We start from the raw sequence: 27981 nt of genomic DNA on the forward strand, positions 1-27981 counted from the left end.
GGGCACACGCAGCAGCCACTCGTGCCCGGCGCCAGTGCGCGCGCTCGCCCTTGGGCGCTCCTGAATGTGTGCGCCCCCGGCTCCCCTGCGCTTCTAGGTAAGGGGGAGGAGTGGCTGCGCTGAGCGCTAGACCGGCGGGCGGGCGGACCAAGAAACAGGGAGGGGAGCAGACGGAGGGGGTCCTGGCCGGTGGAGGAGGAGGGGGACGAGGAGGTGGCTGTGGCTGTGTGTGGCGGCAGCGGAGGTAGCAGCAGCGGCGGCGGTTGTGGTGGCGGCGGCCCCGGCGGGCGCGGAGAGCTGGAAGAGGGAGCCCAGAGCTCGGCCGGGCAGCACAAGAGGAGCAGCGGCAGGCACTGCAGCTTTACTAGCTTGGCCTGAGCCCAGAGACACCGGCCTGGCTGATCCACGCCAGCCGCAGGTAGGAAGGGTCTAGGATGAATGGAGAGAGTCCCTCGACAAGGGGCCAAGGGGCTAAAGCTGAGCAGAAGGGCTGTCTCCTCCTTCTGTTCCCTAGACAGTGGCTAAGCATGGAGCTGTCCCCGCGCAGTCCTCCAGAGATGCTGGAGTCGGATTGTCCATCACCCTTGGAGCTGAAGTCAGCCCCCAGCAAGAAGATGTGGATTAAGCTACGGTCTCTGTGAGTTTCTGCCAGGGGAATCTGGAGAGGGGGGAGCCTGGACGCTGTGTGAGTGTGTGTGTGTGTGTGTGTGTGTGAGGGGGGCAACTAGAGCCGGGCAGGTAGATGCTCTGGGGCACACGGCCCTGACACCCGTGTCCAGGCCACATCTGCAGTGCAAGCCCGTTGGTTAGGGCAGGTTTAGGAGTTGCAAAGCTTGTGCTTGTGTTTGGGGCCCTTTGAGTGACAGAGTGACACATGCAGTAGCTTGAAGAGACAGTATTGTGGTTGGCAAGGGCTGCAGGCAGGCAGACTTTAGGAGATGCCAGGCTGACTCAGACATACCCATGAACAGGGTTGTGCAGATGTGAGACATATCGCAGGCATGTACACGTGTTTCCATGGGTCAGAGGTGTGAAGTGCACCTGTACACCAATGCGGATCTAGTGCACGGAGATACTTGTGCCAACCTGTGGGTTCTTTGGGGTTGGTAGTTCTACATCTTACAGGGAGCAGGATGAGGGTGCCTTATATTTGAGAGGATTAGCTGCTTCAGGATCTGGAAACTGCGTATTAATGATCCACCTGGAGCCTGGAGGAGTGACTGGAACCCTCACTTGTGAGCTAGAGGGGAGTGGTGGTGGTGAAGAAAAGTGATTGACAGGAACAGCATAATTGGCTTAATCAAAGCCTTTTTGTTTATATAGTATCTCCTAGGATCTCCCAGCACATATGGGCATCATTCCTTATTGCAGGACCAGAGTACATGGAGAAGAATAAAAGAGGAGAGGAAGGGCTCAGGCGTTCCACGCAACATTCTGAGGGTGGAAAGGAAGTTTTCTTCCTGCCCCTCAAAACAGAACAGGATTGGGTCAGAGACTGGTCATATACTATGTTCACCTCCCAGGCAGGTGCCATTGGATAATCTCTGCAGTTTGTTGATTCTTAATCAGAGAATACGAAAAGATGTACGTCTCCCCGAGAGACTCTCTGCAGCCCTAGAAAAGAGGCTGATAGGTAGGAAAGAAAATGGTAACCGTCCCTGAACCCCGTTCTTTCCAGTTCCCTCAGCAGCAAACACTGAGCCTTCTCTTCCTGGATTCTGATAAAGGGAGGGAACGGGGTAGGAGGAGGACAGACGCCTGTGTCTGTATTGTTCTTTAAATATTTCACCAATGGCTCATATTGGACAGGTGAGTCTGATTTATGTGCTTGCTGCTTACAGAAGCCTTGGGGAGAACGGTACACAATGGGCAACAAGGCTCGAAATCCAGATGTGCTCCTTTGTCCCCTCTGCTGCCTCTGGCCGAAGCAATTTGCTGGATTCTATGAAGTGCAGCCTCGGAATGAGTTCTAGGAGGAAGAGATGGGAAACGGGATTGAATAGGTTTCTGTTGGGTGGGTCTTGATAGAAAATCATGCTCTGCCAATGGCTGAGGTTGAGGAGAGTGGCAGGTGAGGGAAGATGAGGCATCAGGGGCCACGACACAGAATTCCAGTGTCTCAGGATGGCATTCGTGCCTCATCAGACATCCAGGGAAGAGAACCATGTGGTAGAGTGAATCTCCCCATTTTCATCGCCTTCCACACTTTTCTAGCCAAGCAAAAGTCTTTCTTGAAAATGAATGGCCATTCCCCTTTCTAATATGAGAGAAGAGGAGCCCAGAGGTGGTACTGAGCTCTGGGGAGAGAACAGCAGAGCTTGTTTCCACAGGGCTTCAGTTGAGGTGGCCTCACACAGTGGGCAAGGATCGGTGACCTCATTGATTAGATGACGTTGGTCTATCTCACTTCAGCGATCTGGTCCAACGAAATGCTAGATAGCTGATTCATCTCGGGAGTAGATTCTCAGTCTTGTTTTCTCAAGGCAGAAAAAGATTTAAAGGTAGAGCCCAGGTCGATGGCTTTCTAGATTTGCCTTTGTTTAATATCAAGGAGGCTTTGACAACAAAAAGAAGGAAACAACAATAACATAAAACAACAACAACAACAATAAACCCCGGGGTTTCAGGCTCGCTCGCTTCCTTCCTTCCATCCTTTCTAGGAAACAGAGCTCTCCCTCCTTCTCATGGGTGAGGTTAAAAGAGGTCGTTTAGTCTGGAAACAGGGAGGTAGACATGACTGTCTCAGGACTGGGCACTAAGTGGAAATGAAGGTAAATAGGATTTCTACATATCTGTCTCTGTATGTATCTGGTCCCCAAACCCGACAATCCTACTCCCCCTCTTTAAAGTCTACTCTAGGACGTCCAGACTCTTAGGCTGTGTTTGCCTGTGGACACACGGCTCCACTAATGGAGCTGTGCAGGGCAGTTTCCTGTTGGGAAGGACATTCAGGAATCCCATCTCCTACACCGAGGACTCTGTCAAGGACCAACTGAGAATCCGGGGCTATATGAACTGGGGAAGTCTCCAACAGTGGGATTTTACTTCTAACTTTTCTAACTCAGGAGATTCATAAATAAAGAGACTGAGAAAGGCAGTCTAGAAATGAGGGTCTGGCCATGTTGATTTCAGTATCTCCAGCTGAAGATGAGCGATTTGTCCTTATCTAAGACTGGAGGGGGTTGGGGACATGCGGGAGAGATAATAGATGCAGAATGAGTTTTCAGAGTCTTTTTTTTTTGAATCAAGAAAAACCATGATTGGTTTGCTTCCTTGGCTCATGTATTTATTCATTCACGAAGAGTCTGGGTGCCTTGCTTGGGAGAGGTAGCACACTAGGTGTTGGAGATGTGCTGTTGGGTGGAGTGAGATGCTTCCCACCCTCAAGCAGCTGTCCAGTGATGAGGAGAGGCCCACCTTTTCTCATCTTGTTACACTTACACAGGAAGTAAAATTCTGCCACTCTGGGTTTTTGCCCAAGTCTTTCTTTTGGGGGTTATGTGCACACGAAAACACAAATATGAGTTCTGTCTCCCAGGGAAATACAAGCATCACTCTCTTCTCTGCCCTAGTTTCTCTCAATTGTACATTTTACAGATAGAAATTCCTCCTGTCTGTGGGACAGTGGAGGCACAGCCTTCTTTTCTTGTCTCTCCCCTGCTTCATTTTCAGGACCCCGAGGTTCACGGTTGTAACAGCTGAGTCTAGAATAAGGACCCATTTGAGGTTAGCATTGTTTCGTCAGAGTCTCATGTGGTACCTTGCATAACACAGACTTTCAAGAAATACTATTATAAGGGAATGAAGAAAGACATTAAATGAATTATGTGTGTATGAAGACATGAAATCGAGTTCTTTCTCTGACTCTGTGGTGTGTGTTTACCTCCACACAGGAGGGAGGTACGGGCAGGAGATAGAGGTGGAAGAAAGAGAGATGGCATGGTTGCTGTGTTTTGAGTTATGAAATTCAGCCTGGAACTGAATGAGTTACAGAGAAGATACACAGGCTGTATTTTGTGTGAACGAGAGACTGAATTGTGAGCGCCAGATATGTATACCTGGAAATCTGTAGAGACAACGAGTGCCGGAGGCATAGCTCCATGATGGTGTCTTTCTCTCCTTCACGGTTATGAATGGCGTGTTTGACAGCAGTATGCTAGAAGGTATGCTCCTACCTGAATTCCTCCAGCAGTTCTAGGCCCGGCTGAGATGATGTGAATGAGCTTACCAGTAATGGAATATGATGTACATGTGATCTTTTGTATGTATTTGTGACACATTCAAATATTTTGGCAATCCTGGGGGATTTCCAGAGGGCAGCAGGAGGAAGCTGAGGGACTGGACCTGGAGTCTCATTGATTGATTCTGCCGTTGGTTATCATATTGAATATGCTCCGTTCAGTAATCTTGTATTGCTCTTACCAGTACTGATCTTACCAGGATCTTAGAAGTATCTTGCTGTCATTCCCCCATTCTGTGTTTGGAGCTGTGGAGCTGCTCTAAGGATCGTAGGATGATCTGTGGCTCCTTCCACAGGAGAACCAGGCCTCTCAGACCTCAGTGGGAGGCTTCCTGTCTTCCCTAAACCAGCCTTACTCTTTCATTTCTAGCTAAGGCCCAGGGAATTTCTCCTTGGTTTTTATACTGCCTTTCCCATCATCTCTGTTTTCTACCCAGCACTGTTTGAATGTGCACTGAGTGGTATCTGGGATGTAGAAGGAGGGGAGAAGCCCAGAGACAGGGCAACTCGAATTCAGATAAAAGAAAGAGCTTTCCACACAAAATTGGAGGATCATGGAGGCAGAAGGACAGAGAAAGTATTAGGAGATTAGTGTGGACTCAAATTCCCGCTCTGCTATTTCTACACTATGTGGTCTTGAACTCATATGGTTTCCCAGAGTCTCTGTTCTTTGATATTGTCCATACCAATGGCTTTAAATGTCCATATCATAGCTTTAAATGACACAGTCTGGAGATCTTTCAGTGTGGGGAACTTGCTTTGTGAAGGAAGAGTTGGGGGGAGGGCTAATGACTGGATGAGAGAAAAAGGTGAAGATTTGGGAGGCAGGAACATGAATATCAAGTAAACTGGAACCCAATATTTGCAGCATGATTTAGATGAGTTTTGCTGATGAGTGAGTCTGCCCTTAGTGGATAAGAAGCTAGTGGGGCTGGAAGTGAGTTGAGCTGTGGAGGATGTGGGCTGCTGGGAAAGAGAGCCGAAATCTTTGTTACCTTGTCCCAATGGCTGAACTGGAAAGAGATGGAACAAGTGTAGTTCTGGGCGATGGTCTCCCTGATGGGGTTCTGTGTATGTTGGGGAGCCGCTTTTTGTATTTATCCTAAATACTCGGCCTGGGGTCATATCATCAGGCAGATCATATCCACAGTACCTGGACCAAGAGAAGAGAGAACACTGGATGGGGAAATTTCTCACTCCTGGGTCAGCTCTTCTTCCTTCATCCCCAGAAAAGGCTTAGGACCCTCTCCTCCCTGGCTGTAGTGGTCTCCCTCTTCTGTTACCCTAATGTTCTATTTCCTTTACTTCTTATTTTAGAAGCGCTCTGTAAGCCCTTTAGAGCCCCGAGCCCCGGGAGGCAGGCTGGGAGACAAAGTGGCTCTCCATAGGAGGTTTCACCTGAGTGAAGGGAAATAGGCCCGGAAGGCCAGGTGGGATCCAGTCAGAGAAAAGCCTGGACCACTCTCGATCTTTACCCTCTCATTCTGTCTCAGACTAGAATGGACGAAAACACATCCTGACACCAGGCGTGGTAGTACTCACCCAGATTCTGAGCATCTGGGAGAGGGTGAGGTCAACTTGGGCTACATGAGACTCTCTTTCTAAAGTCAGTAGACCAACTAGCCAGCTCGCCGCCACCAAACCCTTACACGAGGTCTTATGTCTTTAAGTCTTCAGAGGAACGGTTGAGGAAAGATGTAAGGCCTCTGTTCTTTTCCTTCCCTCCCTTTTGCCCCTTCTTTTCTAGATTCGTTTCCCCCCTGTTCTTGCCCTCTTGTCTTCTACCTCCCACGCTACCTCATTCTTGGCTGGGAGCCAGAGAATTTGCATGTGGGGGTATCTAGGTGTTGCTGTGGAGACAGTAGGGTGAGTTGGCTGCAAGATACCTTTTTGGGGCCTTGTCCAGCCTCAACTCCTGCTTTCTGCAGGATGTCTCTTGCCTGATCAGCAACCTCATCCTCTCAGGTCCTCCAGGGAAGAAGCCAAGTAATTGCCTTTGAATCTCAAGGGGCTGATTTTCTCAGGTATGGGAGTTGAGGAGCTATTTTCCAAGTCTCTTCAGGATAGCTGCAGATAAAAAGGCATAGAACGAGGGCAGCAGGTGGGGTGGAGGTGAGACTCGGGGGCTGGAAGGTGTTAGATGCAGAGATGGTCCCCTAGGGTGGGAGAAGGCCTGGTTCAAGAGAGCTGGGAGGGAGTTGAGATGGGATGAGCAAGAGAGAAGTGGTTGCTAAGCATTCGGTGCAGGACTCTCCAAGTGTGTTAGTTTCTCTCCTGCCTTTCTCTCCCCCCCCTCTCTTTCTCTCTGCCTTGCAGTGATTCTTGTCCTCTCTCTCACCACCCCCTGCTCCTGTTCTATCTGTGGTGCTTATTCTTGCTTGGGAAGAAAACATCAGGTTAGAATTCTGCCTCAGCATCTGGGACCTTATCAATCCCCAGAGGGGGTTGTGATGGGGTTTGGCAGAGAAGAAGGCCAAGATGTGTCCAGGGATGCCTGGGGCTAGGGCTGAGAGAAGGGTCAGGAGTATTTAGGGTTGCTCTTGGCTGAGCTGGGCTCTCAGGTCAGTTGATTGTACAGCTGCAATGAGAAGTCAGATTTGCAAAGAATTACGGTAGCCGCAGTGGGCCATGAGGTTGCCAGCTGGTACTGGCATCATTTAGGCTGGGGTAGGAGTGGGGCTTCTGGGTCGGGTGCCTAGGGAACCTTTGACTGATAGGATCTGGGGCCTCAGAAATTCCCCTTTTCTTCTCCATTCTCAGCTTCCTGCTCCCTTGTTTATCAGCCATCCAGCATCTAGCCTGGCACCTTCTCCCTAGTTCTGTCCTCTATGTCCACCTTGTTTGGAAACTCCCTTCAGCCTGGGACGAGTGAGCACACTTGCCAAGTTCCATAGCCGGGAGCATCTCTGTATCAAGCCAGAGCTTTAGGAATTCCAGTCTGGACGATGCTTGCCTTTGAAATGTCAACAAAGTTGGCTATTGTTTTGATTGCTGTGGAATGGATTGAGGGTAGATATACAGGAGAACTTCCTGAGAAACATTCACAGATGTTAGAAAGTGACCTTTCTGATAAAAAAAAAAAAAGGAAGCTACCCTCCTGTAAGATCTGGCAAATGCTGATTTGGAGGAAGCAGTGAGCCAATCAGAAAGAAGGAATTCTAGAACCTGGGAAACAAGGTCCAGATACCCTGCTTCCCTAGTGCCTGCAGTGCTAGGCCCTGGATGCAAGAGCTACCCAGGGCTACAGGGAAGTCTTGGTAGGGTAGGGTCAGAACTGGGGCCAGACTGTAATCCAGCTGACCCAGCCTTATGCTGCCCCACATACCTATAGTCATCTCTTGCCAAGCTGACAGTTCTTACCCATCTCAGACTGTTCTAAGCTTCTGGTCAGTCCTCTCGAACCGGGGCATCTGCTGTGGACATCTGCTGGGATGTGGTCTAGCAGACTAGTGGGGTGGTTTGTGGAGGTGGTGAATAAGCAGAACTCTACAGTGCAGGGAGAGATGTCAATGCAGACGTGAGTGGGAGAAGCATTCTTCTGGAAGGGGTCCTGACACCTTCTCTCTCATCTACGTTCACTACATGTTATTGCCTACCTCTCCCAGTTATTCCCTTTCTCAAGGGCTGACATCCGAGAGAGAAGGTGATGCATTTGTGTGCTGTATTGGGCCAGGTACTGGGCCACCTGAGTTCTTATTAGTCTGATCTAAGTTTTAAGCTGCTTAAATTGCATCTTTCCATGCACGGTCTGAGCTGTGCCGGGCTGTTGCTAAGAGCACCTGTTAGAAATGGTTTCTAGTTCGGAGACTGGGGAGCTGCTTTTATACACAGGCAAGGTAGAAGTCGATCTTTTGGCTCCGTGGCTCGGTGTTCATCCTGGCCATCTTCTGGAGCACCTCTCACATTTATTTCTTTCCCTCTTTGCCTTCCAGGACCTTCTACACTTCTATTTCATTTCCTTTGGTCTTTTGGGCTAACAGCACAACCCACCAGGACGGAAAAGAGCTGACAGTACCTCTGCCCCTTCCCTGAACCCCTTCTCTTTCCAGAGCCTAGAGATCTCCCATGGCTGCCATGGCTACTATGTCAGCCTGAGTTTTGTCATCTTCCAGAATGGCACCCCAGTTCTGCCCGTTGGGGTCTATTTTTAGCTCTAGAGCCACCCCCGCCACTCTACCCAGGCAGCTGTCAGAACTAGGGCTGCCCAGACAGCAATGGGAACCAGGGAGTGAGGGAACCGGTGTGAGGCAAAGTTCTGGTTGCTCTTGGGTTCTGCAGCTCCTTGTTCTGCACAGCCCCTGCCTCTGCTTCTGCTGTCTTCCAGCCCCTGTGGACTACAGAGGAGAGAGAAGCCCTAGCATGTGAAGAGACGAGAGTTTTCTACAAGTAGCTCAGGCCCCATTTGCAGACTGTGAGGAAACTGGGTCCTGGTACTAGTGGCCATCTGGGACTTTGTTTATGGAAGTCTCTCAATGAATCTTTGCAAAACTAACTAAAGGATTGGACGAAACCTGCAGTGTCTTGCATGGATGTACTGCTGTATAGTCCCAAAATGCTCTTCTCGTAATGACCCCATCAGGCCCTCACTAGATTTCTTGGAAGCACGTGCTATTTATCAGATTTAAACATGGAAACTAGAACTTAGAGAGATTTACCCATGGTCCTACAGTAAGGTCTATAGTAAGAAAATTAGGGCAAATTCTCCTGGTTTGTACTCATATAATTTTTAAATGATATTTAGCTGCTCCCCTACCAGGTTTTGAGATTTTGGATCCCTGAGATCAGCAAGATCATTTCTCCCCCAGCCCGAGCCGTTCCCATTCTCATTTTATCTGATCAGACTCAACTTTTGTCCCCTCTGCCAATGATTAGTCCTTAGTACAAGGTGGAGAAAGTTGGGTGTGGGCACAACAGGGAAGCCTGAGCTTGGGCTTGTCTACCTGTACATTTAAGGGTTAGCCGGGTTGCATTGGCAGCGAGTGCCTTTAATCCCAGCACCCGGGAGGCAGAGGCAGGTGGATCTCTGTGAATTCGAGGCCAGCCTGGTCTACAAGAGTTAGTTCTAGGACAAGTAGGACTGTAATACAGAGAAACCCTGTCTTGAAAAACAAACAAGCAAACAACAAAACAAAATTTAAGGGTTAATGGAAGTAAAAATGGTCATTGTAAGAGGACCGAAGAGACCTTAAGGGAGGGAAGGGGAAGAGAGAGCACTGCAGTGCACGAGGCATGCGAGCCAGTGGGGGTGATTTGTGGGGAAGAGGACCCAGTAAAAAGTGGTCAAGAAGGATGGGAGAGGGCAGTGGAGGAGAGGGGTGAACAAGAGCAAACCATAAAGCCAGGTGTGGTGGCGCACACCTTTAATCTCAGCACTCAGGAGGCAGAGGCAGGCGGATCTCTGTGAATTGAAGGTCGGCCTGGTCAGTTCCAGGCCTCTGGAGATAGACCTTGTCTCAAACAAACAATAAAGTCTCAAAAAACTCAAACAGCAGCAAAAACACTACTACAACAAAAAACCCCCAAACAAGCAAATCCAAAGCAAAATGGCACATAAAATATGGAAGTATCGTAATGAAACCTGTAACTTTTTATGTTAACATAATAGCATAAAATAGCTTATTAACATATGTTGATAAAAATAACACATTTAAGAACTGAAGAGAAGGGGCTGGTGAGATGGCTCAGTGGTTAAGAGCATTGCCTGCTCTTCCAAAGGTCCTGAGTTCAATTCCCAGCAACCACATGGTGGCTCACAACCATCTGTAATGATGTCTGGCGCCCTCTTCTGGCCTGCAGACATACACAGACAGAATATTGTATACATAATAAATAAATAAATATTAAAAAAAAAGAACTGAAGAGAAATTTGATACTGGATGGACTTCTTGTGGATTCTACAACATCTGGATGAATATAGGAATCCCACTCCCCAGGAAAGGGATTGTAGTTGCCCAAGTCTCTCTTTACTAGGATCCGTTTATAATCATAGGGCAAACAGGTGACACCGGGAATGGTATGGGGTGAGCAATCATTTGTGCAGCCACCTTTCGTGCAGCTGGGAAAGAGTAGGCTGAGGAGACAGGGTACGCAGGAAGGGGAGCTAGCGCAGCTTGAAGGATACTGCTCTTGGGGGCCGAGTAAAGCTGACTGTCACCTGCCTCCCCCACCCCCTCCTTTGGAGTCAGCACGTGCAAAACAAGCCAAATGGCCTGGCCTGAGACCCTGATGCTGGGTCTAGTCTTTTCTTTCTGAAAGTGCTAAGCCACGTAGGGATGGCGAAGCCAGCCGGTCGCAGAGAGTGGTCCCCTCGCCCCGCAGCAGCCCTGCTAGGCCGCCAGACCTCTAGAGAGCAACCCGTGTGTCTCCATCCTCTGCTACTTGTCCGCAGTCCAAGCCCACTTTCACTTGTCCCAGAGCTCAGAGCCGCTGAGAAACAGCAGGTCCCTAAACTTCGTTTGTTTATACTTCTTTAAGGCCTTGGCACAGTAACGGTGTTTTAATTTGTTGGCTTCTGAGCGAGCAGTAGGGAAGGAGGGGAAAGACTTCCCGTCATAAAACCAAAGCTCTGGGTTTGTTTCTTTTCTTTTCCCTTCCCTTTCTTGGGCCATACTCAACCCCGTGATTCCTTTTCTCCAGTCCACGCCTATTAGGAGACCCTAGAAATGAGGATACTTTTGGCTTCAGCACGCCCACCTCCTCCTTAGCCCCGCCTAAGCTCCAGTAGACCAATCATGACCCCAAAGCACTTGTGATGTCATCTTGTAGCCAATCGGGAAGCTGCTAGGACTGTGTACGCAGTCTACTTGGTTGCAGCGGCCAGGCTCTTTCCTGGAAGTCACGGAGATGGAAGAGGGGGTCTTGGTCCTTAAGCTCTCCCGGGAGCCCCATTTTGCCCCTCCTGTGTTGACCTCACTCTGGCTAATTCACGGTTTTCCCCAATCTCTGTATGTAAGATGAGAAAATCAGGGCTAGGAGTAATTTGGCTAGCTTCAGGTATGTTTTGTTGTTACTGCCAGGCCCCTCCCATCACCTCTATTCTTTCTTTGAACAAGTTCCCCCAACTTTCATTCACTGTGGAGTGGGACGCTCTTCTCTACCTGTGAACCTTCTCTGGCCTTTAGCTTCTGCAAGCCCCTTCCCAACTGCTTCTAATTCTCTGGGGAGTTCATCTTGTCCTTGTGAATTCTCTCAGGTGAACCAAGGCTCCTGGGAGAATGGCCCTAGAAGCCAGATTTGCAGGAGCTGGATCTGCTTAGCCCCTCTGAACTTCGGCTGGGCCTCTTCCACTCCTACCATAGATCTCTCCGTGACAGATTCAGGATGGTCGCTGTCCCTGCCTCCTCCGGACACTGCCTGCTAATCCCTATTTCCCAAAGAGGAGCCCCACCTCCTCAGAGCAAGGGGCTGGCCTGTGCTATTTCTGGCCTTTCTGGGACTCTTCTGACAGCAGATTCTTGTTTTCAGTCTGATTCAGATGTGAAACTTTTCCCGCGGCCTCTCACCCAGTTCCTGTGGGTTAAGGTTTCTGCCTCATCACCCCCAGTCAGGCCTTTCCAGTTCCCTGATCAAAAAGTGCTCTCTGGTCTGCTCAGTTTTGCTGGGACCTGGAAGAGGAAGTTCTGGGGGGTTCAAGAGGGAGTTGTTCCCCAGTAGGGGCCCTTGGGCCCTGGGGTCAGCTTTTTGATACTTTGAAGTAGAGAACTTTGATTTCCATGGCAAACCCTGTTTCTGTCCAGAGGAGTCACCTCCAGGGGCCCATCCTCAGGTAAGTGCCAGGGAGAGGGAGAGGAGAAAGGGGGCAGGAGGACAGTGGAGTGGGAGATGGGATGGGAGGTGGGTAGAGAAGAGAGGGAGGCTGGAGGAGGGGGACAGATAGAGAAAGAAGAGAGACCAGTAGGAGGGAGGAGACCGGAGGAGAGGGGAGACAGGAGGAGAGGGGGTGAGGGGGAGACAGGAGAAGAGGGTGTGGGGGGAAGTAGGAGAGTGGGGAGCAGGAGGAGGGGGTCAGGAGAAAAGGAGACCAGGAGGAGGGGGGAGGCAGGAGGAGAGGGACCAGGAAGGAGAATGGGGGGCAAGAGGAGAGGGGAGGCCAGGAGAGGGGAAGGAGGAGGGGGGTGCGAGAGGAGAGGAGAGGCCAGGAAGAGAGGGGAGGCAGAAGAAGGGGGGCAGGAGAGGGGTGGTTGCTTGCGAAAGCTCCTGTTTCCACTCTCTTTGTTGTTTATTACTTCTATGACAGGTATCTTCAAGGGCTTTCCTCTCTCTCCCTCCTGATCCCTGGGATCCTTAAGACCTCACGTGCCCGCATCCCCACAGCCCCCATCTCCCTCTCTCGCGCTCTCTCTCTCTCTCTCTCTCTCTCTCTCTCTCAATCTCTCTCTCTCTCTCTCTCTCTCTCTCTCTCTCTCTCTCTCTGTCCCATCCTGTCCTGTGGCCCCCCTCCCCCACTCTGTAGCCCAGACTGGCCTTGAGCTCATGACAACATTCTTCCTGTTTCTGCTCCCAAGTGCTGAGATTGCAGGTGGGATGTGGGGGGCATACCAGGCCTGGAGGGGACACCGGTCCTTTACCACTGAACTCTTGACTATACTCCAGCCCTTTCTTTGTCTTCTTATCAGCCACCTGGGTTGAAGCAGTCTTTTTCTAAGCTCCCTACCTACAAGATCTTTGTGGCATCTTGGTACTGGAAGTAGTGGCAGGCAACTTTGGAAATCCTCAGATTGCCAGTCACATTGTGACCCATAGGAATGGGCTGGGCTCTTTGTGTGAGGGCTATTGTTTCCAGAGTCTTCTGGTCCAACCAAAGCCAGGGGATACTGGGACTTACTGAGGGTCAAGATCAGAGGGTACTGTGATGGGGAAATGGGTATGAAGGGGTAGAAGGAATTCTGGGAAACTTCAATTTTCCTGGAGGCTTGTCTTATTCTCCAGGGGCTTTTCATGGGCCAGTTCTCTGAGGTCTGAAACACAGGGCTGGACTAGTGTTGTGGGTAGAGAGAAGAACTCTCTGTAGCCAGTGAGGCTTGGGGGGGGGGTGTCTTTGCTCAGAAGGACTTTGAGATAAAAGAGGCCTTGCTGCCTAGCATATAGTGTGTGTGTGTGTGTGTGTATTTGACTTTAGGAGGGGGCAGTTAAGCATCTGGATCCTCTCAGCTGCCTGAGTCCAGCTCATCTACTTGGATTACTTGTTTTGTCAAATTTACTCTTTAATCTTTCCCCTCCCTGCCTCTTTCTGGTGCCTGGATCATGTTGCTTTGCATGTGTTCCTGGGTACGATGGCAGCCAGAGAAGCGGGACTTCAGTGGTTCAGTCACTCCTGTCCCAGGGCTCACCACTGAGCTTCGGCAGCCTGTCTGGGGAGTGTCATCGTGTAAGCTCTGGCAGGTGCCTTCCATCTGATTAGTTTTCTACAACTCTTCTCAATGTCTTTTTTTTTTTTTTTTTTTTTTTTGTCTTTTCTTTTTTCTGGAGAGACGTTTCTCTGTGTAGCCCTGGCTGTCCTGGAACTCACTATGTAGACCAGGCTGTCCTGGAACTCAGAGATTGCCTGCCTCTGCCTCCTGAGAGCTGGGATGAAAGGCGTGCGCCACCACCGCCCTTAGATGATGAACTTTTATTGAACATTACTGTGTGCTCTGAGTATGGAGACCAAGGTAAACCAGGCACAGTTGAGGTCACACTGATAATTGCCATGTCCTGTGAGTTCACTGACAGGTCCAGAACACTTAAGGTGGACCTGACTGGGACTCTGGTGCAATGCCCCATGCACTGTAAGACTTGTGCTGCCCTAATACCGTCAAAGTGTAGGGACATGGGTCCCCTTAACTTTAGTGGGCATTGTGGGCTTTGCTGACCTGAGACTGACAAGTCTTTTGACCTTGGGCAAAAGGCATTTCCTTCTTTCCTAAAATGCTTGTGAGAATCAAATGAGGTTTTCAGTTGTGGAGACACTGTATTCACTAGCGTTGTCTGTTAGCTCCTTCATCTAAGCTGTATTTCTTCTCCTAGACCGGGGCTGAGCAGGCAGGTGCTTGCTGGGTTTGAAGTACTGCTGTTGGGGCAGAGTGGGAACTCCTATGCTGGCACATAAATACCATTCAGGCTGTATTTATGGGGACCCCTTGCCTGCGCCAGGCTTGTTGCACATTTTATTTCCTTTATTTCTCTTAATATTTTTGTGAGACTGCCTCACCACTTTTCAGTTGAGATCGAAGCTCTAGAGTAGAGTGTTTAAGAATCACTTAGGGTGTTTATTAAAAACTCCTGTCTCTGGGCCAGGAAAATGACTCAGGAAGTAAAGAGCATTAGAGTAAGCCTGATGACCTGAGTTCAGTCCTCAGGACTCATGTGAAGGTCTACACATGTGCCATAGCACACCTGCATCCACACACACTCAACACACACACATGAGTAATACATTTAAAAAATGCATGCCTTCCTCTGGTTCCACAAACATGCAGTGAACTTTGGAGTCTACATTTTGACCCAAGGTGATGCTGGTATCTGCTGTCTCCAGATCACTTTTATTTATTTATTTTGGAGGGAGTGGGGTTGAGACAGGGTTTCTCTGTGTAGCCATGGCTGTCCTGGAACTCACTCTTTAGACCAGGCTTGACTTGAACTCAGACATCCACCTCTTTGCCTCCCAAGTACTGATATTAAAGGCAAGTGCTACTACTGCCTGGCTTAGACTGCTTTTAAAAAAATATTTTATTTTCATGTGCATTTGTATTTATTTTTGTGCATGGCATGTGTATACCATATGTGTGTGGGTGCCGGTGGAGGCTAGCAGAGGGTGTTGAATATCTGGAGCAGGAGGAACAGGGGTGCTAGGAACTGAACTCGGGTTCTTTAGAAGAGTAGCAAGCACTCAACCACTAAGCCATGTCCCCTGTCCCTCTAGGCCACATTTTATTTTTTATTTTACCTCTAGGTCACATTTTAATGCATACTGGTTAAGAATTAGGGACTGGAGAGTTGACTCAGTGATTAAGAGCACTTGTTGCTCTTGGAAAGGACCCTAGTTTGATTCCCAGCATCACATGGAGGCGCGCGTGCGTGTGCGCGCACACACACACACACACACACACACACACACACACAAAACTCGTCACTTGCCCAAGGGTGCAATGCAGGATGTGAACTCTGAACTTGGTTTCCAGCCTCAATATACGTTGTGGTAAACCATTCCAAGGAGTTGGGCTTGTGCATTGGAAATGTAGTTTGCAATCCTTTCTAGGCTGCATTGTTAGCATTATGCAAATATATGCAAATACAACGCCATGGTTGTGGCTGTTCATTTGTTTTCCTCTGGGTTGGTTGGGAAAGACTGGTGGGCTTTGATTGCTGGGGACACTGTTTTTGGTTGAAAGGGGCCTGAGTGAAGTAGCCTATGAGGGTGGGAATAGGAGGAGAGGTGAACCACAGGCAGTAGGAGAGGTCTTCCCTTCTGTTTTATGTGTGTGCCTACTCCAAAGCCCTGGGTAGTAGGGGCTGAACAGAGAGGAAAGAAAAAACTACCTTTTTGTTCTGTGATATCCTGGCAAATCCTGGCTGGTGGCTTTTTCTTGCTTATTTGGCTGGGAAATCTTCCCAAGATATCTAGTCCCTTTCTGCTCATCTTCCCTTGTGAAGCAGAGTGGGCTGAGCTTTCCTAAACCCACCCTCCTTGTCTGACAACTGTTTCCACATGGAGCCAGTGGGCCTGGGTGATGAGGTAGGCAAGAGCCCACTCCGGAGGCACAGGGCTGCTCCCTCTAGCTCCCCACTCCTAGACTGGTCCCTTTCACTTCTGCCCCATTTACTCTCAGACAAGTGTGGGCCAGGACTGCTGGGCTCTGAGGTGAGACTTGGCCAGGGATACTTCCTGGGGCTATTTTCAGTATCCCTATTTCAAAGCTGCTGAGACCCCAGGATTCTAGAGCTGATTCTGTTCAGGAATGCCATTGTTTACCCTCCCCAGCATCCCTGGGAATTGTTGCTAATTTCAGCCTCTGGTCCCTGACTCATTCTCTTCTCCTCCCCAACTCACAGGGTGACCTTGGGTTTCTGAAGCCCCTCTCAGTGGGATGCTTGTTCTAGCTACTGTCTCACTCCACCTAAACTGGAGAGCCTGTGTGTGTGATGGGGGGAGCCTGTGTGTGATGGGGGAAGCCTGTGTGTGATGGGGGGAGCCTGTGTGTGATGGGGGAAGCCTGTGTGTGATGGGGGGAGCCTGTGTGTGATGGGGGGGAGCCTGTGTGTGATGTGGGGAGCCTGTGTGTGATGGGGGGAGCCTGTGTGTGATGGGGGGGGGAGCCTGTGTGTGATGGGGGGGGAGCCTGTGTGTGATGGGGGGGGGAGCCTGTGTGTGATGGGGGGGGGAGCCTGTGTGTGATGTGGGGAGCCTGTGTGTGATGGGGGGGGGAGCCTGTGTGTGATGTGGGGAGCCTGTGTGTGATGTGGGGAGCCTGTGTGTGATGTGGGGAGCCTGTGTGTGATGGGGGGGGAAGCCTGTGTGTGATGGGGGAGCCTGTGTGTGATGCGGGGGGGGTGTAGTGGGGTGTTCTCACCCCACATGAACAGGAGAGCCTGTGTGTGATGGGGGAGCCTGTGTGTGATGTGGGGACGGGGAGCGGGTGTTCCTACCTGAACAGGAGAGCTTGTGTGTGATGGGGGGAGGGGTGTTGGGAGAGTGGGGAGTTGCTGTCTTCAAAATCACTGTCTAGAGCCAGAGAGTTTCATTTGGAATGCAGAGCTGCTCTTGCTAGACTTCCAAGAAACCTCTCAGTTAATCAGTGACCCCCACCCCCAGAATCCAAAGCTGCAAAGGATGAAAGATCTGTCCCCTTGGGAAGGCATCAAAAGGGTGAGAGCCTGGTTTTACCCCAGAGGCAGAGACAGGACATGGGTGCAGTGACTCTGCCAGAGGTTATCTGTGGTGTGAGCCTGGGCAGCCAGGGGTTAACTTGCTTTGTCCTGGTTGATGGATTCTGGAATCATAATCCATTAGCTCTGCCTGCGTGGAGTGAGGCCAGGCAAAAGCGTTCAGATTGGTCTTTGTTCTGTGCCTTTGTTGCCCTTGCCAGCCCTTGCCAGGATGGAGGGGCTGTGGATGTGCTCAGCCTTTCTGTCTTGACCAAGACAATGAAAGGATCCTGGGGACTGTTTTGATTGGTGTTGATCCCAAAGCCTTCTCTCATGGGGAAATATTGAGACTGTGAAACAAATCATCTCCAGAAACATCGCTCCTGGGGCTGCTACCTGCCTAGGCTAACACTGTAGGGGCAGTAGATAAACTTACCACAGGCAGAAGCCATAGCCTGGCATGAAAAACACTGGCTGCTGTTATCATTAGTGTTAGAATTATTAACAGCTCGGAGACTGAAAGTGTTTCTGCAAAGAGCCCCCTATTGAGGAACCCCTGACTGGGCTATAGTGTCTAAATAGGATATCTGCACTCATACCCTGCAGGCTGCGCTTCATGGTGAAGCAGTTGGAGAATGGGGAGGTTAACATCGAGGAGCTGAAGAAAAACTTGGAATACACAGCTTCCCTGCTGGAGGCTGTCTACATCGACGAGACACGGTGAGAGGCCTGAAGAAGTCAGATAGGCAGACTCCAGAGAGGAGCTGGGGAGAGCTGAGTGACAGGGAGAGGCTGAGGTGGAGCTCAGTGGTGGGGGGCTTGTCTCACTTTCCTGGCACTCTGGCCTGATCCCCAATACTGGAGGAACAAAAGGAAGAACAGTGGTGGCTTCAGGGATGCCAGGGACCTTAGAAACCATCTGGTTCAAACCTACATGGAATACATCTCTAGACTTGTGTTGGCCAGGAGGGATGACTTTGAACTTGTAGTGTGCAGGGATGAGTTGAAATGTGTCTGTAAATTACATCCTGGCTCCTACAGACAGACCCTCCTCCCCACAACGTCATTCACTCATTATATGTTAATTTATTTTGAAAAAAATTTGGAGGAATTAGCATAAATAAAATTTTTTATTAAATGTACCAGTCTTTAAAACATTTTTTAATTTGAAAAAGATTTATTTATATTAATTTTACTTGTATGTGCATGTATGTATGTATGTATGTATGTATACTACATGCATGCCTCTGCCAACACGGAGGTCAGAGAGGGTGTGGGATCTTCTGGAACTGGAATAACAGGCGGGGTTCTGGGAACTGAAGCCTGGTTCTCTGCAAGAATAGCAGGTGTTCTCAACCATTCAGCCATCTACCAAGCCCCTTACCAGCTTAATGTAGCTACTAGAATAGTGAAAATTTCTTTTTTGTTATTTTGTTTATTTGAGACAAGGCCTCATATAGTCCAGGTTGGCCTTGAACTTGCTATCTAGCTAAGACTGGCCTTGAACTCTGGTCTTCCTACTTCTACCATACCAGAAAAAAATTAATTTCATATGTGAACCTTGCAGTTTATTTCTGATGACTGTGCTGCCCTGTAGCATCCCTGGAACGTGGTGTTTCATTGTCCATAGTGACTTCACTGCTTTCTGCCCTGAGCTCTTTCACTGCTGGAGGTGTTGCACAGGAATCTAGACACAAAGCACTGTAGTAAAGGGAAGGGAAGGTGAGGACCGGGGGAAGTCACAAATGGGTGCGGCAGGTACTGGGTTGCCAGTATGGAAACACTTGCTTTCTTTCCTCTGTGATGTTCCCCTGGTCCCAGGCAAATTCTGGATACTGAGGACGAGCTTCGGGAACTTCGGTCAGATGCTGTGCCTTCAGAGGTGCGGGACTGGCTGGCCTCCACCTTCACCCAGCAGACCCGAGCCAAAGGTCGCAGGGCAGAAGAGAAGCCCAAGTTCCGAAGCATCGTGCATGCTGTGCAGGCCGGGATCTTCGTGGAGCGGTGAGGTTTGCCAGTACTCGGCTTTCCCCATCTCTGTCGTGCCCTCTGTCCCAGCCAGCCTGATCTCTCATGACCCCACTCACCCCGAGACCTATCTCCACAGCCCCAGTTGGCTAAGGCTCTGTTCCCCCGGCCAGATACTTGATTTATCCTCTATGGTCTTTTTTAGGATGTTCCGGAGAACATATACTGCTGTGGGCCCCACATATTCTCCTGCAGTCCACAACTGTCTCAAGGTGACCCCTGGGTTTTTTGGGAAAGAAGAGAAGGTTGAGGTTGATATAGCCATTGGGACTTCCAGATTCTGTTTGTGCTGTGATTTTTTACTTCCCTTTTAAGTAGCATTTTCATGTTCTTTTGAACAGTTTTTGCTCACCCAGAGACAAACCCTTGTCTTTTTGTCTCCCTGATACTGAGAGACATCTGGGAAAAAAGAAACCCGTGTATCTACCTTTGCTAGAAGTCTGACTAATCTCCCTATGGCAGGGGAGTTCTGGAGGGGGCTTTCCCGCTTAGTATATTGTTTTTCAGCAGAACCTGGACCTCTGGTGCTTTGATGTCTTTTCCTTGAACCGGGCAGCAGATGACCACGCGCTGAGGACCATTGTTTTTGAGTTGCTGACTCGGCATAGCCTCATCAGCCGCTTCAAGGTTGGGCAGCACCCTGTAGGCTGGCTCTCTCTACTCCTCTCTGTGCTGGCAGAGAGATTCCCAATGAGCAGACTCCAAGCTCCCTCGCCCTGTCCCAGTGTCTACTGAAACTGCTGTAATCCAGACTCTCCCTTCACTCGCGGAGTGAATGCTTCTAGGCCTGCAAGCATTTAGCTTGGGACACTGCCCATGCCCTTTTCCTCCACGGTCTGTCCCCTCTGGGCTATCTGCCAATTGCCTCCCTTCTGCTCTTGTCTGTGGACCCTGGAGATCTAGAGCCCAGTACTGTCATCCTTTGGGATTAGAGTCTCTCATTTGTTCTCTTGGGGAGGGGACAGGCCAGTGTGAAAAGCTCTGGGAAGAGTTTGGAAGGGCTGTGTGCTAGGCAGAGGAAGATGATCTGGATAGAAGGCTGCTCCAGATCCTTCATCTGGAGGGAAGCAAAACCCACTTCAGAACCCACCTCTGGAAGAGGAGTGTGTGAAAGGTTGATGAGAGGCTCACCTGGGGTGGCCAGTAGATATTGAAGGTGAAGTAGCAGGCCTGGAGCGGCCTGGGCTGAGTGGTAAAGGTGTGTGTGGGGTATCCTAGTGAGCCTGTCTTACTTCACTGGGATTCTGTCCGTGCAGCCTTTCCCTGTTCCTCCCCTCTTCCTCTCTGACACCTCTTAAGAACTGCCACATCAGCCCTGAACTGCTCAACAGGGTTCCCCTCCCGACCTTCTTGAGGCCTTACCTCCTGAACTTTCCTTGCCCCCTCCAGACCCCTCCTTAGGCCAAGAATAGCAGGGTCCGTTTCCCAGCTCCTGTCCACTCTGTCATTTTTAGATGTACTTCAGACACCAGCTTCTGCAAGCTTCTTACCTGTGTGGATGGATGAGGTTTGGGAGTCCCAAGAGCAGCTGCCCTGGGTTGGCTTTAGTTAGCCTGTTTGACTGCTTCACAACACAGAGAAAGGGATGTCCACTGGGTCCTGGTCAGGCTTCCTTCCCAAGCTCCCTGGTCTTTTCCCTCCCTGTTCCCTCCTTTCTTTTCCCTTCCCTCTAGGGACACCATGGCAACGCAAAAGCAAGAGTAGTTGTCATGGAAACAGTCCTTTAAAATTCCCTGAATTTGGGGCACAGCCCTCCAGGGGTAGAGACGGGGGAAGCTAGGGTCTTCTCTACTGTCACTGTGCAGAAGCCTTCCAAGTCCTGAGTCCTGGATCCTTTCCTGGCCTCAGGTGAAGATCCTAGCCTTGACGTCTGGGAGCCTTGACGTCTCTTGAAGGAGGCAAAGATACCCAAGGGCATCTGTAGTCAGGGACAGAATTGAGAGTGGCTCTGTCCTGGGTGTGTGCGCATGTCTGTAGATATTGTGGGCCTGGTGGGCTGCTCATTGGCGTATGTGGATGGAGGTGGTCAGGGACGGCTTCTCAGAGCAGGTGCTCCACATCTGCGGCAAGGGGCCCTGCAGCTCCTCTTACCTCCCTTTGCTCTGAGCCTTCTCTGTGGCTTTGGGGATGGTGCAGGTGGTTGGAAGGTAGGAGGGAGGCTTTCTTTCATTTTCTTAGAAATCTCCAGGGAAATAATAATAATTATAGATACTCTTCAGAGAGTACTTACTAAATGCCTTGTACTTTTCTCATTAAATCCCAGGTAGGTGGTATTATCTTTATTTTGCAATTAGGGAGGCATAGGGATTACCCAAGGTCACACAGGCTGCAGGTGGTAGAGCCTGAATCTGAGCCCATCTCTAATGATCAGAGCCTGTGTTAGTTCTCTGGGCCATACCCAATTGTTTTTGGGCAGGGTAGGTGGGTGAAGTGGGGTTGAGACTTTTCTGTCTTAGCCAAGTGCTGGGGTTACAGGTGAGCATCATTCTACCTGACTACCATGTAAAGAATGCTGCCATTGCCTGTCTCTTCACTCTTGTAGATCCTTGATATCTCCGTTCTTCCCTCTCCTGCAGATTCCCACTGTGTTCCTGATGAGTTTTCTGGAGGCCTTGGAGACAGGTTATGGGAAATACAAGAACCCTTACCACAACCAGATCCATGCAGCTGATGTGACTCAGACAGTCCATTGCTTCCTGCTCCGCACAGGCATGGTGGTAGGTGCCTGGTCATGCTGTTCAGATCCTGTGGATCCGGAACTAGGAAGCCTTGGCCGCTCTCTTAGTGTCCTTTTCCTCGGGGTGCCTGCTTCCATGGGGTGCCTGCAACACCTGCAGAGTCAAATGCATTAACTTTGTCCAGAGAATCCTTAGGTGTACCAATATTTCTTGGGCACTGTTGGGGACACATGATGGGGTATAGTGGGTATATGACTGATGGGGACAGAGGAGAGTTGAAACACATGGCTAGCTCTGATGATGGATGGAATGTTGTAGCTGTGAGGGTGTCTGGGCAGTGACTGGCAGAGGGCTAGCCCAAGTTTCTCCTCTTCCTCGCCCCCAGCACTGCCTGTCAGAGATTGAGGTCTTGGCCATCATCTTTGCTGCAGCCATCCATGACTATGAGCACACAGGCACAACCAACAGCTTCCACATCCAGACCAAGTGAGCAATAGGGCATGGCGAGGGCAGAGGGGTCAAGGCTGCCGGCGGAGCCCTTTACAGGGGGCTGGGCGTGACATACAGCTCCACAGGTCTGAATGTGCCATCCTGTACAACGACCGCTCAGTGCTGGAGAACCACCACATCAGCTCTGTTTTTCGAATGATGCAGGACGATGAGATGAACATTTTTATCAATCTCACCAAGGACGAGTTTGTGTGAGCACAGGACAGCATGTGGCATCCCTGAAACCCTATCCCAGCCTTCTTTTCCCCATATCCTTTAGTCCTGCCCAGTGCTGAGAGGACCGGTCTCTTCTCTGTCTGTCCACTTAGAGAACTTCGGGCCTTGGTTATTGAGATGGTGTTGGCCACAGACATGTCCTGCCATTTCCAGCAAGTGAAGTCCATGAAGACAGCTCTGCAGCAGCTGGAAAGGTAGCACGTGGAGGGGTGTAGGCAGGGCCAGGCCAGAGGGAGGGTCTTGTGAATCAGTGTGTACACTGAGCAGTGTTCCAGGTTCTTACCTGACTCCAGGCACTCATCTATCTGAGTGTATGTGGCTGTGTGTGGCGTTTGTGAACATGGCTTTGGATTTGTCTAACAGGTCTGATGGAGAGCATTGGCCAGGAGCCTGGATAGGTTTTTCAAGACAGGGTTTCTCTGTGGTTTTGGAGCCTGTCCTGGAACTAGCTCTTGTAGACCAGGCTGGTCTCGAATTCACAGAGATCCACCTGCCTCTGCCTCCTCACCGCCCCGGCGTGGATAGGAATTTTTATTGTAGCTGCAGGGCAGGATTACTCAGGAATGTTGGGAAATATATTCGTATTTTTCTAGACCCTTGTCCTTATCTAAAATGATAACCATGAAGTACCTCCCTTCACACTAACTCCTATTTTAGAAGGCCACTGGGAGAGTTGTGTGAGGTTAAAAAAGAACAAAAATGAAGACAGAACAAATGTTATAATTCTCTCTAATGCTGTTTAGAAGTGACTGGGAATGTATAAGTGTGGGTAAGAGAGAATGGGCTCAGTGTCCTGAAGGTGTGTGTTGACCTGTGTATAGCGTCTGAATGGGGATTGTGGGGTCACTGTGGGCAGTTGTTGGGGGGTTAATGGCAAGGATCATGATGATGGCCATTGTACATAACATCCCTGGTACCTATTATGTGTCAGAAATACTTGTTATAAGTCATTTAATTCTCAGAACAACTCAATATGTGACAGGCTTGTTATTTTCACTTTTGGCTTGAAGAAAATGAATTATGGATGTTTTCAGTAACTTGCTTAGTGTCTCACAATTGTGGGTGGTAGAGATGAGGGGGAGTCAAATTCATGCCCATTGATGCTAAGAGCCTGGGTTCTCAGCTACTGATCTGTGCTTCTATGTCTATACATATAGATGAGTTTGCTTGTGTGTAGACTGCTTAGAGTTATGTGAAAAAGGAGTGTTTGTGTGACTGGAAGTTGGAGACTGGCCAAGGTCTCCTTTTCCTAGAAGATCAGTTTCCCTTTTTTAACACCTGCCTTAATCAGGATTGACAAGTCCAAGGCCCTATCTCTTCTGCTTCATGCTGCTGACATCAGTCATCCAACCAAGCAGTGGTCAGTCCACAGCCGCTGGACCAAGGCCCTAATGGAAGAATTCTTCCGCCAGGTAACCCTGTCAATGGAGCCTTCCTATCCCCATCTGCGAGCTTCCCACACCTACTCCAGAGCTCCACCCGGCTACCTTTCACTCCTGAACTGATCCCAAGTCTGTGGGGTCGTCTCTACCCACAGAGCTGGACACTGGTTATCTCCACTCACCCCTCATTTCCAGGTCAAAGCATCCCCTTCTCCCATTGTAGCCATTTATCTCCCCAGCCCTCCCAGCTCTGAGGCGTCTTCTCTTCCCAGGGCGACAAGGAGGCTGAGCTGGGGCTGCCCTTCTCGCCACTGTGTGACCGCACCTCCACACTGGTGGCCCAGTCCCAGATAGGTGAGTCCAGGGGGACAAGGAGAGGGGCTGGCTGGGCCCACACAGATACTGTCCCCAGGTTGTCCCAGCGGGGGAGTTCACTCCAGGTCATCCTCTAGGCTTTGCCACTTGCAGCCTCACAACCAGGCTGTCCTGTGTCTGCCTTGTCCTCCAACTGCGACAGTTGTGCTGCTTGCTCCCTTCCTGCAGGTTTCATCGACTTCATTGTGGAGCCCACCTTCTCTGTGCTGACTGATGTGGCAGAGAAGAGTGTCCAGCCCTTGGCAGATGATGATTCCAAGTCTAAAAGTCAGCCTAGGTGACTGTGGCTGGGGTAACCATGTCCTGGCTGCACAGAGATGATTCTTTCAGCCTAGATGGGAGGGAGGGTAGGCAGGCAGGCAGGGAGGGAGGCAGGATGCTTCAGGTCTGAGAGCCCCTCTCTTGTCACAGAAGACTGAGCCTAGCTCACACCTTGGCTCCCTACATTTTTTTCCTTAAGGGTCTAAACTGTCTTTCAGATAATCTTGTTTTCCTTCTACCAGGAGACTGAGTGTGGAGAGGGAGGGCTACAATTATGGGAAGTCAGACAAGGATTTGAGGGTATCTAGAAGAGGGAAAAGGACTCCGGCCTTTCTGGTCTTCCATCTTCTCCATGCTGAGGGCTAAGAATCGGATTCTGAAGAGGGCTGGGTCTCACTTCTGGAACTGGGCGTTTGAATGGGTCTTGTTTCTAGCTTCCAGTGGCGCCAGCCTTCTTTAGATGTAGACGTGGGAGACCCCAACCCCGATGTGGTCAGTTTCCGCTGCACCTGGACCAAGCACATTCAGGAGAACAAACAGAAGTGGAAGGAACGGGCAGCAAGTGGTGGGTGTTATGTGAGCATGTGTGTGTCTGTGAACATTCTAGGGCCGGTGGAGCAACAGCAGCCCCTTTGCATTAAGCCCCAGGCAGCTCTTTGACTCCTCGAGTTGGGAATGGAGTCAGTCAGACTAAAATAAGAGGCCACACGAAGGCTGACGGGTTGAGTGGCTTGGGCTGTTCTAGAGTGGAAGCTGGAGAGATGACAGGGACAGCCACAGTGTTCTGAGTTCTGGGACCCTCTGTGTGTGCCATGGCTGGGCTCCTTGCACATTGGCTGTCTGCAAATGGTGCCCCTGGAGATCTGAGTTACTTGGTGGTTCCTGCTGCACTGTGAGCAGGGGCTGTGAGTTTTTATGTGTGCGGGTGGAGGTAGCTCAGATCGGAGGAGGTAGTAGGTGAGCCAGGCCTCTTCTTTTCTTTACATGCACCTTGGTTCTGGAGAAACTATTTCTTGGCTTAACGTCAGCTTCCTTGGACCCTCTGCAGGCATCACCAACCAGATGTCCATTGACGAACTATCCCCCTGTGAGGAAGAGGCCCCACCCTCCCCTGCCGAAGATGAGCACAACCAGAACGGGAATCTGGATTAGGGAGCTGGGGGCTGGCCAGGTGAGCTAGGAGGCAGGAGGGTAGCTAAGCCAGCGTGGCTTCAGGTGGCTCATCTCTGGGCTCCGCTCAGCAGGAGAGAAGAATTGGAGGCACAGGACAGAGCCAGGGCACGGGTGGGGAGCAAGGGACTCCTGTCACCTTCTTTGGCCCCATATTCTTTCATGAAGGAAGAAAGGACAGAGCAGCAGACAGGATGGCACATGTGCCGGGCTGTGAGACTATGGAGCAGGCAGCAGTCTAGGTACAAGGTTCGGTGGGGCAAGAGAGTAAATGTGACTTTACTTCAGCCCCGCTCGTACCATCGGCTGCCATGCATCTGACAGGCATTGGCCACTAGCTGTTCTGAGGACCAAGGGAGGACTGGGTGGGATTTGGAGAAGGAAGATCAGGTTAAGAGATAAAGTTCAAGAGCAGAACACTGAAGTGTCTCCTTCTTTCGACAGGTCCTCACCGAGTCCAAAGTCTTTGATGTCATTAGCACTATCCATCCGACTGGTTCCCCTATCTGCTCCAAGGGAGTGTGTTGGTCGTGGGAGAGATAGCTCACCTGAAAGCCCAATGCTGGAGCTGGTGGGGTAGGGGAAGGTCCCCTCCCCACCCAGTACCCACTGGGACACAAGCCTGGGGAACCATAGGCCCCCAATGGTCACTGTGCCCACCCCTTGCCTCTGGACTCCCTTCCTGGGTAGATGGCTACTTGGGAGGGGTGAGCTTCCTACAGGCTTCCTATGGCCTGGAGGGGAGGGTCAGATGCCAGCCCCCTTGGCCCTCCCCATCCTTCTTGCCTCCAAGTTTCTAAGCAATACATTTTGGGGGTTCCCACAGCCCCCACCCCAGATCTTAGCTGGCAGGTCTGGGTTTCCGTTTCCCAAGGAAGCTGGCAGTTTTCAAGGGCCCGCATGGGAAGGGCAGGATGAGGTGGGGGACAGCCTCTTGACCCCAGACGTTTGCTGTTCTAGCACTGCTCCCTTGCAAACTCCCTCTCTCCTCTGCCCAGGCAGTGGCTGAGAGAGGACAGGAGCCTTGGGATTATGCTTGCGGGAAGACTTTCCGGGGTCCTTAAGAACTTGGGGCTGGTCTGGGCTTGAGAAGCTTGTCACCTGCCCTACCTGGGTCTCTGGCCCTTTGCCTCCTTTCTGTCCCCGGGGACTAAGAGGCTCTCATCCGACCAATGTCTGTAAATGCTTTGAGATCTTCCTTCATTGTGTATGAACAAAGGAAGGAGGGGACAGCTGGCCCTGGTGCAAGTGGGGTACGGTATGACCCATCAATCCATGTGGCCAGAGTGGGGCCTTCCTGCCTTCCTTCTCCCAGAACTGGCCCACGAAGAGATTCCTGTCCCTGGGCCCCTCGTGGGTGGAAGGCAAAGGGGAAGGGCACAGGGCTGTTGCTGCCTGAGGCATACAGGGCAAGTGCAGCCAGGCAGAGCCTCTTCCTTCCTCAGGCTCCTTGCCCCACCTCATCCAAGAAAAGGCCGAGTCCAGCTGACTGCCTCCTCCTTTCTTGTAAATACCAGCCATGCATCTGTGCAGTGGGCCCTGTTCTCGTGAAGTCCATCTCCATGGTCGCTAGACTTGCCACTCTGAACCGCATGTGACTCCCCATGCTTCTGGTCTCCCAGGCCCCTGATATAGCCAGAGATCAATAAAGAAGGGAGACTGGCTGGATGTGTGTGGTGTTCACAAGGCAAAAGTTCTCTCACGTGTCATCTTCTGAGTTAGAACTCTGGCAGGGTGTTCTCCTTGAGAATGGAGAGAAGCCCAGGGGAAGGCTATCTGCGGCACCACCAGGCTATGCTCTTTTTGGCTGTGGAGCACTGATGCAGCAAAGAGGGTGAAGGAATCTTGCCTTTTTCCTTTCTCTCTTGAATTTGTTTGGGAAAAGCAGAATCAGCATCATGAGAAGCCTGACTGGGATCAGAAGCCATTTCTCTACCTGTGCACGGTGTTAGTCTTACCCTGACCTCAGGATGTAGGACAAGAGGTGGTCCATTGGGTTTATAGACACTTGAGTTCTCAGACAGTCTGTCCTATCAGGTTGGAATAAGGAATAGTGGCCACAGAATGGGATGGAGGCCAGACAATTCCAAAAACTTTCTTCTCAGGGTCTAGAGACAAGGTGCGCTTCCCACTTATGTCCAGCAGAGGGAGAAACAGCACAGGGCGCCCAGTTTGACAGGGCTTCTGTTTCAGACCTGCAGTCTCCCAGAGTGCAACCTTCTGTGTGGGCAGAGCTTTCCTCAGTAAGGAAAGAAAGCACTGAGGTGATCTCTGACTT

At 50.6% G+C, this 27981-nt stretch overlaps 1 protein-coding gene across 7 annotated transcripts; it reads left to right on the forward strand.

Annotated features, from left to right (window-relative positions):
• On the forward strand, nt 1-27979 carry Pde1b (phosphodiesterase 1B). 7 transcript variants are annotated; one of them, XM_057791345.1, is made up of 16 exons: nt 1-97; nt 515-637; nt 17690-17803; nt 18905-19087; nt 19257-19323; nt 19619-19738; nt 21688-21828; nt 22175-22275; nt 22365-22490; nt 22608-22709; nt 23807-23927; nt 24170-24251; nt 24441-24549; nt 24968-25098; nt 25582-25704; nt 26148-27979. In XM_057791345.1, exons 2-15 carry the CDS (start codon nt 528-530, stop codon nt 25683-25685), a joined length of 1611 nt encoding a protein of 536 aa, XP_057647328.1. In that variant the 5' UTR covers nt 1-97; nt 515-527; the 3' UTR covers nt 25686-25704; nt 26148-27979. The 7 variants fall into 7 exon arrangements, with proteins under 7 accessions (XP_057647328.1, XP_057647327.1, XP_057647329.1 ...); XM_057791344.1 differs by lacking the exon at nt 1-97 and adding an exon at nt 169-418; XM_057791346.1 differs by lacking the exon at nt 1-97 and adding an exon at nt 169-418 and having other exon boundaries at nt 19622-19738.
• Nucleotides 27980-27981: the final 2 nt, after the last annotated feature.

The sequence above is a fragment of the Chionomys nivalis genome, chromosome 17, assembly GCF_950005125.1.
Source record: "Chionomys nivalis chromosome 17, mChiNiv1.1, whole genome shotgun sequence".
Taxonomy (NCBI): domain Eukaryota; kingdom Metazoa; phylum Chordata; class Mammalia; order Rodentia; family Cricetidae; genus Chionomys; species Chionomys nivalis.